The 13,782-nt window shown below is 36.3% G+C and overlaps 2 protein-coding genes and 1 pseudogene across 2 annotated transcripts; all 3 read left to right on the top strand.

The window, feature by feature from the left end:
* Positions 1-1,537: 1,537 nt before the first annotated feature.
* On the top strand, positions 1,538-3,520 carry LOC18011281 (zinc finger protein ZOP1). The gene is made up of 5 exons (XM_006393177.2): positions 1,538-1,741; positions 1,887-2,087; positions 2,180-2,264; positions 2,741-2,836; positions 2,942-3,520. Exons 1-5 carry the CDS (start codon positions 1,733-1,735, stop codon positions 3,283-3,285), a joined length of 735 nt encoding a protein of 244 aa, XP_006393239.1. The 5' UTR covers positions 1,538-1,732; the 3' UTR covers positions 3,286-3,520.
* A 1,945-nt stretch (positions 3,521-5,465) lies between these two features.
* LOC112082924 (membrane magnesium transporter-like) lies at positions 5,466-6,081 on the top strand. Its single transcript, XM_024150638.1, has 3 exons — positions 5,466-5,535; positions 5,842-5,894; positions 6,001-6,081. The coding sequence occupies exons 1-3, from the start codon at positions 5,466-5,468 to the stop codon at positions 6,079-6,081; spliced, it is 204 nt and encodes a 67-aa protein (XP_024006406.1).
* Positions 6,082-11,076: 4,995 nt separating this feature from the next.
* Positions 11,077-13,782, top strand: part of LOC112082923 — a 35,213-nt pseudogene continuing 32,507 nt past the window's right edge.

The following is a 13,782-nucleotide window of genomic DNA, read 5'->3' as shown; positions in this document are numbered from 1 at the left end:
CAAGAACTCACATGAAAGAAGAGTTCGAAATGAAAGATCTTGGAAAGACAAAATTTTGTCTAGGGCTCCAGATTGAGCATTTCCAAGACGGAATATTTGTGCATCAATCAAATTACACCAAAAAGGTGTTAAAACGCTTTAAAATGGATAAAACAACTCATTTGAGTACTCCAATGGTCAATAGATCACTTGATATTAACAAGGATCCATTTCGACCTTTTGAAGATAGCGAAAACGTATTAGGTCCTGAAGTACCTTATATGAGCACTATCGGTGGGTTTATGTATCTTGTAAATTGTACTCTACCAGATAAAGCCTTTGCTACTAATCTACTTGCAAGATACAACTCATCTCCTACACGCAGACATTGGAATGAAATAAAACATATTTTTCGTTATCTCCAAGGTACGATTGATCTGGGTTTATTTTATCCTAGAAACCTCGAAGTTGGTCTAGTTGGTTTTGCAGATGCATGATATTTATCTGATCCGCATAAAGCTCGATCGCAAACTGGATATGTTTTCACAATTGGTGGAACAGCGATCTCGTGGCGTTCTCAAAAACAGACTATGGTCGCCACTTCTTCAAATTATGCGGAAATCATTGCTCTCCATAAGGCATGTAGAAAATGCATATGGCTCCGATATGTGACTCAACATATTCAAGGTGCAAGTGAAATAGTCATTGATAAGGAACCAACAAAAGAGTTTGAAGATAATGTTGCATGTGTCGCTTAACTCAAAGAAGGTTTCATCAAGAGTGATCGAACAAAACATATTCCTCCAAGGTTTTTCTCTTACACTCAAGAATTCGAGAAAAATCAGGAAGTGAATATCCAATATGTTCGCTCAAGTGACAATGCAGTAGATCTCTTTACAAAGGCACTTCCCACTACATCATTCAGAAAACATGTCCATAATATTGGAATGCGCCGACTACGAGACCTATGAAGGAAATTTATATCCATCATTTCGAAAAGGAGATTAGTTTTTATTCCAATGGATTGTTCCATGATAATGTTTTTAACGAAGCAATATGTAATAGATTATTAAAGATTAATAATTAAGAGGGAGTGTTAAATATTAATTATCCATGTAACCTGGTTAGGTAGCATAAATTATTGACAGCTTACTTTACCTATTCATTTCTCTTCACTTGTATAAATATGTGTGTGAAGCAGCAATCAAAATGTGAATCACTTCTCCCTCTCTTCTCTATCGCATGTCCCTTCCTCTCTTCTGATATATAAAATATAAATACATATATATATATATAATATATACAGTTATATATAAATACCCATAATCTGATCTATTGAATATATACAAGGGGAAAATTTATAAAATAACCAAAATTTTCGGTTGTAAAAGAAAAGAATTCAAAGAAGTGTTGTAAAAGCTAATTTCGGTTTGGATCTGTATAATTTCTAAGGTTTGAGTCGGTTTAACCAAATGAAAACCGGAAAGAAAAAGTTAATGGGGTACGTACCAAGTTTTCGGTTCAAGTGATGGGAAATCAATTGAGAAAACAAACATACCGAACTGAATTTCCTCCCCCATAACATTACATCCCCTTTTCTTCTTCTTCGTCTCTCTAGGTTTATTTCGATTCCAGTTTAACGAATTAGGGTTTCCAACCCTTCTCTCAGTTAGTTCTTGATTTCTGAGCTCCGGGAACTCCGGTTTGTGGGTTTGAGCTTGGGTTCGTTCTTCATCTTCCCCGATCGACAACCATGACTGAGGTAAATCAAAATTCGTAAAGCTTTTGCATTGTTTTCAAATCATCTTTCTTTCTCGAAACCCATGTTTATCTCTAGGTTTCGTAATTGAAATTGATCTGATTTCTTTTTGTTTTTTTTTGGTTTCTTGTTCGTAATTTTTTGCTAGTATTGGGTGAGCCAAGGGAACAAATGGTGCGAGTTCTGTAAGATCTGGATTCAGAACAATCCAACAAGTATTAGAAACCATGAACTTGGTAAACGTCACCGAGAATGTGTCGATAAGAAGCTCACTGATATGCGTGAGAAGAGCGCAGCCAAAGACAAAGAGCTCAAGCAAAACGAGAAATTGCTTCAACAGATCGAAGCTGTGAGTAACTTCTTGTTAAAATAGACAAAGAACTTGAGCCTTCTATGTTGTTTCATTGCTGATTACTCTGTTTTTTCCCAACTTTATTTCAGAAAGCAACTCGTAGCTATCAGAAAGATATAGCAACTGCTCATGAAGTAGCCAAAGCAAACGGCGCACCTGAGGATGGTACACGCGGTAAGTTATCTCTCTAATGATTTTCTTAAGATTGCTCCTCTTAATTGTTGTGTCTCCCATTAGCAAGTTTGTTGTTTGACATGGCTGGTAATGTTGCTTAGCTTTGAATCTGATTGTTATACAGTAACATATTGAGGTCGTATATTAAAGGATTTGCGGAATCTATGAAACTAGACTTGTGAATTGCTTTCATTGACCAAAAGTATGAACAAATGAAGTGGCATCTGCTAACCTTTTAAATGATTTCTTCCATTTTTTCATCTTACACGGTTTGCAAAAGGCTTTTTTGACTTATAAGTTTTAATGACTATAACTCTATAGAGAGAATCATCACCAGAAAGCGAAACGGTTGCATCTTTTGAGTCACTCTCAGGTTATTTCACCATTTTTGATGGGCATTTTTCTTAGCCTTTTTCATTCATGAATATAGATGAGTTTTTGTTTCGTTTGATGTAGTAATGATATTGTTATGGCAGATTGGGTGCTTGACAGTGCTTCGGGCTATTATTACAACCAGACCAATGGTCTGCACTATGACTCAAAGTCTGGATTCTATTACAGTGACTCCATAGGTATGTAACAAACTAACAATAATAGAGTTTTGTTTTCATTTGCTTTTAAACATAATTGTATACATTTTCTCCGTGTATGTGGTGCTTACACGGATAATGAAACAGGACATTGGGTGACACAAGACGAGGCTTACGCTGCGGTTAAAACTTCATCAGATAAAGGAACTAAAGTACCTCCCGTTAAAAAGCCTGTACCTTCTTCAGAAGCTGGACCAAGTATGGCAAAAGCACCTGGGCGTGTTGTCTCGGCTTCTTTAAACCCGAAAAGAACTGTGAAAGGAGCTGCTTCATCTGTTGATATTGGCAACAACAAGAGAAAGAGACAAGATGAGAAACCGAAGAAAGTATCTGCGGAAGAGAGAGCTGCATTGAAGGCGAGGGAAGCTGCTAGGAAACGAGTTGAAGATAGAGAAAAACCATTGCTTGGTCTTTACAATAGACCGTTTTGATGAAATCGTTGGTTGCTGCTCTGTCAGGGAAAGAGAGTGATGATTGATGACATTGTGTGGCGGTTATTTCAGTTATTTCTCCATAGCGTTTAATCCAAAACTCTGTGGTATTTCTCGGAGGATTGGCCTTGTGTTCTTTAACTGTTGTTCCAAATAAATCAATTTCTATTTGTTGTACAAACCTATACAATTTTGGAACACTTTAAACAAAAATATTACATTTTCTTCATAGAAATGCCATCAAATATATTTTTGGGTCAAATACTATTATATATACTCTTTCTGTTTCATAAAGAGTGTCATTTTGACACATTTCACAAGTTAAAAAAATTAGCAAAAGTTTTACACAACTCCGTATTAATACATACAACAATTTTCTCTTTTTAATTAATACACTAAAAAAATAAGGTTAAAGTTAGATTTTTGTTTATTATATTACATTGGAAATACAAAGTGATACTCTTTGTAAAACAAAAATAAAATGACACTTTTTGTGAAACAGAAGTATTTTTTTTTTGTTCCAAAACAACAAAGAAGTTATTTTACGGCATTAGAAAAGCTTTTAAAGCTTTAAAAAAGTGGTTATCATATTGAGCAAATAAAAAAAAGTGGTTATCATATTTTGTAAAAAAATAGTTTCTTTTTGGAGTATTCTTCGAAAGTTTTTTGGTTTCATGAATTATAAGAACTTTTTGAAGGTGTGAATAAATCGAAACCAAAGCACTGCAAAATAGTAACACGACTCTAAATATTAAAAACTACCAAAGCACTGCAAAATAGTAATTGATCCAAACGATTTGGGAATAATAATTGCAACATTGCAATGTTTCAATAAACTTTTCACGAAAAATTGCCCAATTCTGATCTGAACTATGAACTTATGTTAATCTTATACCTGAATTTGTATTTAGTGCGAAAACAAACTTAAACTTCTGATTAATTTGAATTTTATTCCTAATTTTTTTGTGTGTTTAAACCTACATTCCGCTACATGGTTAAGGATCCATCAAATCCTCTTTCTCACTCAGTCCCAATTTGCCTGAAATTTATTCCTACGCAAATTACAGTTAAAATATAATATTTATTAGTAAATCGACACTGAAAAAGACATCTATTTTTCAAAATTTAGGGACACACAAACAGAGAAAGAAAAAAATTACAGTCACTAATCCAAACTAGTTGAAAAAGACATCGACCTTGAAGAATCTTGAATCGTGTCTAACAACCTTAAAATGGATTTTGAAATTCTTAGTTTGTCTGAAACCCATAACTCGAGAGGTTGAAGATAAAGAAGGAACAAACAAAAATAATGATGTCGTAAGAAGCGTAGATACTAAACGACGTCAATTTGTGTATTATACTCATTTCGCAGCTTCTTAAGACGACGTATATTGTCAGCTATATGGGCTTGATTTGACAGATCTTTAACAATGTTGAGCGGAATGTAGATTTAAGCACGAAAAACAAAGTTTAGAAATGAAATTCAAATTGATCAGAAGTTTTAATTTATTTTCGTACTGGTTACAAATTCGGATCTAATATTAACATAAATTCATAATTCAAGTCGGAATTGGTCGATTTTCGGACTTTTCACATATACTCCAAACGATCGTTAACTTTTTTATTCATGCCAACGCTGTAAGCTTAAAGATTCTATTATTTTTAATATAGGGAATATAGGTCAGTCATATACTATGTGATTTAATTAGTCACATGGGTTTAAGTCATAATAAATAGAAAAAAATATATAGAGAATAGGTCTTCAGTCATATATTATGTGATTTAATTAGTCACATGGGTTTAATATAAGTCACAAATAGAAAAAAAAAAAAATACAGGGAATATGTCTTCAGTCATATATACTATGTGATTTAATTAGTCACATGGGTTTAAGTCATTATTAAATAAATTCAATGGCATACTTTTACTGTTATTTAATCACCCTGTTCGCCTTGTTGGATACTAAAAAAGGAGTTGCCCATAAATGCCGTTTTTTTTTTCTTACTACTCAGCTCTTCCATATAATAATTTCCTGCCCTTATAAAACAAAAACTCGAGTGATCGACTTCAATTCTACTTCCATTCTCGAGCGGTGCATAATTAAAAACCAGACCGGGAACCATCTCGGACCAAAAACCAAAAAAAAAGAGGTTCCAAACAAAGAACAATACATGAATAACATGGGGTTCGTAGTTGGAGTTTCTGGCGTCCTGATTCTCTCCTACGCCGCTTACTGGACAATAGGCCAGTGTATGTCTCCTCGTGGGAATCCAATACCAATATATTCAGATATCCACTATTATTCTTGTGGCTTTTGGGATAGCATCTAGTTTCTTGTTCATCTGGATTTGTCTTCTTTGTTTTAGATAGAGAATTGTTAAAATGTCTCACATTAGAAGTATAAAGTATTGATAATCTCAACTAATATATATGTATATATATATATATATATATTTATTATTTAAAATGCAAGGGGCTCTTTCTTCATTACTTATCTGTTTTGAGATCATGTTTCCTAATACTCTTGATCACGTGTGTTTTTCTTCATTGATTCAGATAGGGGGTTCTGGGAGATCACGGAGGAAGAGTTTTCCAGACCGCCGATGAACGTGAGTATATACAGTATATCGATAAATGTTTCTCTTAGATTTCCTCTATTCTTTTGAGATCTATCACCATGACTATGTATAATTAACTTATGATTGGATTTGTAAGGTTGTTCTGGAGTTGATCATTGGACTGGCTCTGTGTATGTGGCCTCCTTTGACTTTCCTTGTGAAACTTCTCTCAAGGTAATGTTTTTATGACCAAGTAGTTTTTAAAACAAAAAAAAAGTTTACAGAAACAGAGAAAAATAAATAAATAAGCCATTTCTTTTTTTGTGTCAGAAAATTAAAAAAAAAAAGAAAAGAATTTAGATGGTGTTTATCAAAGGAATAATGTCCTTATGGATGGTTGAAATGTAATTTTGATGGAAGTTATCGGAATAGTTCTGAGTATAAGAGTAAGATCGTAAACGTGCTTAGCTTTGTGAATAAGAATAACTCTCTTATATTAATGCTTAAGAAAAATATCTCAAAAACTTAAACACCCAAAGCTCATATGTAATGCCACATCTCGACACCCATATATATAGCAAACATAATTTCCTTATTCTAATTGTATTAGATAACTCCTAAAGCAACTAGAACCATCTAGAAACCGACTAAGCCTTTCTTTTCCTAATCCGACTTGATCAAGGTTAACTTGGGCTTGAAGTAATGTTGAAGTTTATCCAACATTCTCCCTCTTAAACTTCAACTCTTCCTTAGCAATATCTTGAAGACCAATTAAGCTCCTCATTTCAGCAAACTTGACTCGTGCCAGCGCCTTAGTCAGTATATCCGCCTTTTGCTCTGTTCCTGGTACATGTTCCACTCCAACCTGCTCCCTTTCAATGCATTCTCGCACAAAGTGATAACGTTTATGGATGTGCTTACTTTTCCCGTGAAACACTGGGTTTTTGGTGAGTTCTATGGCCGATTTGTTGTCGATTTTGATGATGACTTGCTCTGGTTCCCATCCTGTAACTTCGCTTAGAACGTCTTGAAGCCATATAGCCTGTCTTGCTGTTTCTGTTGCAGCCATAAACTCTGCTTCGCATGAGGAGAGGGCTACCGTGTTCTGCTTCTGAGAACACCAAGTAATTGGTGAATTTCCAAAGTAAAAGATGTGACCTGTTGTACTTCTTCCGTCATCAACGTCAATGTTGTGACTACTATCGCTATATCCGATCAACCTTTTCGACGTATCCCTTTTGAATTTCAATCCAAAAGTGAGCGTCCCTTTAAGGTACCTTAATATCTGCTTCATCACGTCTCCATGGGATTTTCTTGGGCTCTGCATATACCTGCTGGCGATACCGACAGAGAACGCTAGGTCTGGACGAGTGTGAAGCAGGTATCTTAAACATCCAACATTACGTCTATAGCTTGTTGCATCTATTTCTGGTTCATCATCTGTTTTAGAAACCTTGAGTCCGAAATCCATAGGTATAAGAGTCGCATTGCAGGTTTCAAGGCCAGCTTCTTTTAGGATTCTTCTTGCATATGCCTCTTGCTTGATTTCAATTCCATCAGCTCCTTGATGAACCTCGATACCAAGATAGTAAGTGAGTTTTCCGAGATCTGACATCTCAAACTTAGAAGCCATTCCTTTCTTAAACTCACTTAACGCCTTTAAGTTGTTACCTGTGACGAACAAGTCGTCAACGTAGATAGCAACTATGAGCAGACTTCCTCCTTCTTCCTTACGATACACTGATGTCTCCTTCATACATCTTAGGAATCTCATGCCTTTCAGGATTTTATCCAACTTTGTATTCCACGCCCTTGGTGCTTGTCGCAAGCCGTACAGGGCTTTAAATAGTTTGTAAACTTTGTGCTCTTGTCCTTTCACTTCAAATCCCTCCGGTTGGTCAACAAACACGTCTTCTTTTAGCTCACCATGTAGGAAGGCCGTTTTACGTCTAAATGATGAATTTCCCATCCGTGTGATGCAGCTAGTGCCATCAAAAGTCTTATGGTTTCAATTCTAGCAACAGGTGCAAAAACTTCATCAAAATCCACTCCTGATTCTTGTATGTAGCCTTTAGCAACAAGCCTTGCTTTGTATTTGTTGATGGTGCCATCCGCATTTTTCTTTATCTTGAAAATCCATTTTAGATCAATGACCTTCATGTTGTTTTGTCGATCAACAAGGGACCATGTGTTATTCTTGTTAATCGAATGGATTTCTTCTTCACAAGCTTTTCTCCATTCCAAACAATTCTTTGCTTCTTTGTAGTTCCTTGGCTCGCTGTCTATTGATAGAAGAAGTTTCTCGCATTCGATCGAGGCTTGCAACACAAAATCTTCGAGATGTTTAGGTTTTCTTATTTGTCTTGATGATTTTCTCAAAACTGGTACCTCTGGTGTCGTATCTTCATCTTGATTACCATAGGTATTTAATTGTTGTTCTGAACCGTCATCGTTATCGTCCCCCTCGTTTTCGAATTCTTGAAAGTCTTCTTCTTCGTTAAGATCTTCTTCTTCGTTATGATTTTGAGTACCTGTAAGAACAGGTCCTTCTCCAACGTCTTGAATCTCTCCCCATCTCATGTGAAACATTCCCGGATCTCTGTTTGGTTCGCTGCTTGTTTCTTTCCAATTCCAGTCAGATTTTTCATCGAACACCACGTCTCGGCTTACCACAATCTTTTGTTTTGAAGGATTGTACAGTCTGTAGGCCTTCGAGCCTGGTTCGATCCCAAGATGAACTAGAGATATCGATCTGTCATCTAGTTTTCTGAGGTTTCCGGAATCAATTTTTGAGTAGGCAATGCATCCAAAGATCCGTAGGTGTTCTACACTTGGTTTCTTTTCTCGCAAGCGTTCGTATAGCGTCATGTTGTTGAGAGCTTTCGTAGGGATTCTGTTAATGACATAAGTGGCATGTCGTACAGCCTCTCCCCATAAGTAATTCGGAACCTTTTTGGCTTTAAGCATGCTTCTCGTCATTTCCATTAAGGTTCTATTTCTTCTTTCAACAATGCGTTTTGTTGCGGAGTGTAAGGTGCAGTCAACTGTCTTTTGATCCCTCTTTCTTCACAGAAATCCTGAAATTCCTTGGAGGTGAACTCTCCTCCTCTGTCTGTCCTAAGAGTGATGATTTCTTCTCCAAAGTCTTTCTCGACCAAGCATTTAAACGCCTTGAACTTGTTAAAAGCATCTCCTTTTTCTTTTAACAGGATGGTCCACATATACCTTGAGAAGTCATCTATAATAACAAACACGTATCTGTTCTGTGCTAGTGTAGGTGGTGTAATGGGTCCACATAGATCGGCATGGAGGAGCTCTAGTGGTTTTGCTGCTCGAGACAGAGCTGTTTTCGGAAAACTCTGTCGTGCTTGTTTTCCGATCAGACACGATTCGCAGATCTTCTTCTCATCTCTTATTGATGGTAAACCGTAAACCATCTTCTTTAGAGACATGTCTTTGATCGTTTTGAAGCTTACATGTCCTAGTCTGGCGTGCCACTTCCAAGTTCCATCTTCGATTTTCGTGTACAAGCAAATTGGTTTACCGATCTTGAGCTCAATCTTGTACAGGCGATTAGGTGATCTCATAACTTTTACCAGAAGCCTGTTGTTAGGGTCATGAACGGTCAGATAATCTTGTCTCATTCGAACATCACACCCGATCTCGGTGGCTTGTCCTAAGCTTAAGATGTTGCTTTTGAGTTCGGGAATGAAGTATATGTCTTTGACAAGAATCTGTTCATCAGTTTTGCTTTGAAACAAAATGGATCCCTTTCCTTCGATCTTAACGCATGATCCATCTCCGAACTTCACCTTTCCTTTGATGCTTCTGTTAAGTTCAGAGAAATATGTTTCATTACCGGTCATATGGTTACTCGCACCATTGTCGAGATACCACATACCTTCCTCGCCCTTGTAGTTCTTTGGTATGAGTTTATCTTCATTCAAGAAAACAATCTCATGCATATATAGCATAGCATCATCATCAGCTTCCTCTGTTTCTGTGATGTTTGCTTCTTGTAATTTTCGAATCCTTTCTGGGCACTTTGAGGCAAAATGACCAGCTTGATCACAGCGATAGCAGATCACACTTGAAAGGTCTCTTCTTTCCCTGTTTTGCTCGCTTTGATTTGACTTGTCTTGAGAGTTGAATCGACCTCCTCTCCCTCGTCCTCTATTACCTCTTCCTCGTCCTCTTCCATACGAGGTTTGTTGTTCTGAGTTGGCGTATAGCAGTTTGCTCTGCGTATCATCTTGCTTGTCATCGTCGATAATACGTTCCTCATAGGCTTTAAGTCGGCCAATGATATCTTCAAAGCTAGTCTTCTTTAGGTCCAGAACTTGTTCTAATGAGGCAATGATGTGAATAAATTTGTTTCTCGGTAACCCGTTGAGAAACTTCTTCACTAGTTTGGGCTCGTCGATCGTTTCTCCAAGTGCTGTTGTTTTCGATGCAATCTCCGACAACTTTCCAGAAAAATCATCGATTTTTTCTGTATCTTTCATCTTCAATTTTTCAAACTCTGCCATTAGGGTTTGAAGTCTTGCTTCTCTGACTCGCTCAGCTCCTAAATTCCTAGATTTTATTGCTTCCCACACTTCTTTAGGAGAATTTTTCTCACCGACTTGTAAGATCAAGTTCTCCGGGATGGATTGGAAGAGTAATCCTGTTGTGATATCATTCTTAGTGGTATCTTCTGACCCTGGATCAATAGTCTCCCACACTTTATGAACGCGCAACAGCACCCTCATTCGCATTGCCCACACGGTGTAATTTGTGGTGGTAAGCATCGGGCATTGAATTGAGTTCGGAATTGTATCTTTTGTCTGTGCCATCGGAATCACCTCTCCCATGGTTGTGTATCGGAATCACCGCTCTGATACCAAATATAAGAGTAAGATCGTAAACGTGCTTAGCTTTGTGAATAAGAATAACTCTCTTATATTAATGCTTAAGAAAAATATCTCAAAATCTTAAACACCCAAAGCTCATATGTAATGCCACATCTCGACACCCATATATATAGCAAACATAATTTCCTTATTCTAATTGTATTAGATAACTCCTAAAGCAACTAGAACCATCTAGAAACCGACTAAGCCTTTCTTTTCCTAATCCGACTTGATCAAGGTTAACTTGGGCTTGAAGTAATGTTGAAGTTTATCCAACACTGAGTTCACTGGAGTGGCTTGGATAATTAGAGATCACATCGGAAACTATATATGTTCTGGCAATGCAGGTTTGAATCCGGTAAGTTCACTATTACAAGCTGAAGCACTTGCTTTTCTTAATGCTTTGCAGGTGGTATGGACTAAAGAATGGAGGAATGTTTGGTTTGAAGGGGATTGTTTGACTTTGGTTAATCTAATTAATAATAAGGAAGAATGCAACGAGATCGGCACAATATTGGAGGATATCAGGTACTGGATCCAAAAGTTACCAAATTGTTCGTTGGAACATATCAACAGAGAGAGGAATAGTGCGGTTGATAAACTTGCAAAAAGGATTCATGAAGAAAGAAATGTATTTTCATTATATGTAAGATAGATATATATATATATATATATATATATATATATATCTTGTGACTTTGTGCTCCATCAAAAATGTATCAGATATATATCTTGTAACACTTTCAAAAAGTGTTCCCCTTGTGACTTTGTGCTCCATCAAAAATGTATCAGCTTACCCCGTGTCCTAAAGATATCTCATGTCTGTTACTCCGTCATTTGATCTAGGAGATTGGTTTTGTGGTGTCTGTCAAAGAAAGATAGAAAATGAACATGGGGGTTATTCTCGCGTCAAGAATGGTTGTTGGTATGCAGCTCATTCTAGATGGGCCACACAAAGCAATGTGTGGGATGGCATAGAACTTGAGGGCGAACAAGAAGACCTTGAAGAAGAAGAAATTGACCCGTTTGTGAGGATATAAGCGATGGAATCATTCAACATTTTCTACATGAAAAACATCATTTGAAACTTGACCTGAACACGGGTGGAGACTATGATGAAAATAAGCAATGCCAAGCATGCATCACACCAATCTATTTTGGTAACTTCTACTCATGTTTGAAATGTGATTTCATTCTCCACGAAGAATGTGCAAATATGTCTCAAAAAATACATCACCTGATACATCCACATCTGCTCACTCTTTTGGGAGGTTATGATAGTGTTATAAAGCGTACGGAATTTTGTGCAGCTTGTCCTAGCAGCTTGTCACAGCTGGTTTCTTCTATAAATGCTTTGAAAAAGAGTGTGATTTCCAGCTACGTGTTCAGTGCGCCATCATTTCCGAGCATTTAGTCCATGAAAGTCATGTACATCCTTTATTCCTAACTTTTAAACCAGAAGAGCGGAGAGTGTGTTGTGTTTGCGAATACGCAACAACTGCTTATACAAATGAAACATTCAATTGCATTGAGTGTAACTTTGTTTTGTGTTACAGTTGTCCTACCTTACCTGAAAGGGTGATGTACAAGCATGATAAGCATATTGATATGAGCCTGCAACTTTGACTTCGATCTCGTAACTGGAGCCGTAGTTTTAACGTGAGAATTAGAAAAGATTTAGCTAAGCTTCCTCTTAACCCAAGTCTCTCTTAGAGAATTAGGTTAATTGTTGGAAGTTGTCTTCTTATTAAATATAAGGGACCTATATATAGTCCACGCTACAAACCAATTCTCCTAAATTAAAAAGGAAAACATCCTAAAGCTTAAAACCAATAAAAAGAAAACACCAAAACATAATCCTATTGCAAAAAGGAAACACATAAACTTAAGGGAGAGTTTCAGATTTAACCCATATTTCAAAGTCAAACACTAAACTAACATCTTTTTTTTCTCTCTCCAACTTTTGCCATTTTCTCACAATTCTATCCTTCTCATTTAAACTATTAACGAAAATGCCATTATTCATCTATTATTTTGATTTTTCTTTAATTTGGCTAAAGTCTTCTTGGACCTTCTAAAGACCTTTTAATTACAAGAATGCCATCGTCTTCAATTTCTTCAACCACCATGAACAGCCATGAAAATGGAATAAATGTTTCTCAACCAATTTTAAAGCTGTAATAAAACAAATATCTAAGCTCATTCACTCATAACCTTGCTTATTCTTTCATAATTTCTTCTCCAAAACATCTGGGCAAAGTTACAATGTTTTGCGCCATGCTTTTTCGGTGAATTCTGGTTACTCGACACCTGGGTTGTTTAATTTCGGTGAAATCCTGAGTTCTGGGTGGATAAGAGAAACTTAGGCGAGCTCAATTTTGTTAAAGGTAATCCTCGCACTTCAATTTCTCCACATTTCAGTTTTTATATCGCGAAAGTAGATTTCTCGTGAACTATACTGAAGTCTATGAGTCAACATAAGGTCATTTTTGCAATTGACTTTTAAAAAGTAGACTTCATTAAACCTCACGAGAAGTCTACTCGATATCCTTTGATAACAAAAAAAAACATAGTAGACTTCATTTGAAGGCTTTAGAAGTCTACAAAAGAAAAGAGGTTATTTTTGTAGTTGACCGTATTTTGACTTTTGGATTTAGACTTCCTTATGAAGTCTACTGTTTACATCTGCATACAAAGTCTACTTTTAAGTTACTTTTGTAGTTTGACCAAAAACGTATAGGTCATTTTTGTGTTTGACTTCTGTTTTTCAAAAATAAAAAATTAAAAAAATTCCAAAAACCATAAGTAGACTTCACAAAGAAGTCTACATTTTGTAGACTTCTTTGTGAAGTCTACTTATGGTGTTCGGTCAAAATTAGAAGGAATCTTTTTTTGAGTAGACTTCATTGTGAAGTCTACTAAAAAAATTCAATTGCAAAAATAATCTATTTTGTTTCGTAAACTTCTATTTAAAAAGTAGACTTCAAAAGTAGACAGTCAGAGAAGTCTACTCTGACATGAAGTCTACAATAGAAGTATACTGTGCT

The sequence above is a fragment of the Eutrema salsugineum genome, unplaced genomic scaffold (genome assembly GCF_000478725.1).
Source record: "Eutrema salsugineum unplaced genomic scaffold, Eutsalg1_0 scaffold_7, whole genome shotgun sequence".
Classification (NCBI taxonomy): domain Eukaryota; kingdom Viridiplantae; phylum Streptophyta; class Magnoliopsida; order Brassicales; family Brassicaceae; genus Eutrema; species Eutrema salsugineum.
This window is presented reverse-complemented; position numbering and strand designations above follow the sequence as displayed.

Excerpts from the sequence above, each read along its gene's own strand:
- LOC18011281 (XM_006393177.2), top strand. Across the intron at positions 2,088-2,179 it reads TGCTTCAACAGATCGAAGCT|AAAGCAACTCGTAGCTATCA; the intron begins GTGAGTAACTTC and ends ACTTTATTTCAG. Across the intron at positions 2,265-2,740 it reads ACCTGAGGATGGTACACGCG|ATTGGGTGCTTGACAGTGCT; the intron begins GTAAGTTATCTC and ends TTGTTATGGCAG.
- LOC112082924 (XM_024150638.1), top strand. The coding sequence starts at position 5,466 with ATGGGGTTCGTAGTTGGAGTTTCTGGCGTCCTGATTCTCTCCTACGCC. Across the intron at positions 5,536-5,841 it reads TTACTGGACAATAGGCCAGT|ATAGGGGGTTCTGGGAGATC; the intron begins GTATGTCTCCTC and ends TCATTGATTCAG. Across the intron at positions 5,895-6,000 it reads TTTCCAGACCGCCGATGAAC|GTTGTTCTGGAGTTGATCAT; the intron begins GTGAGTATATAC and ends TGGATTTGTAAG.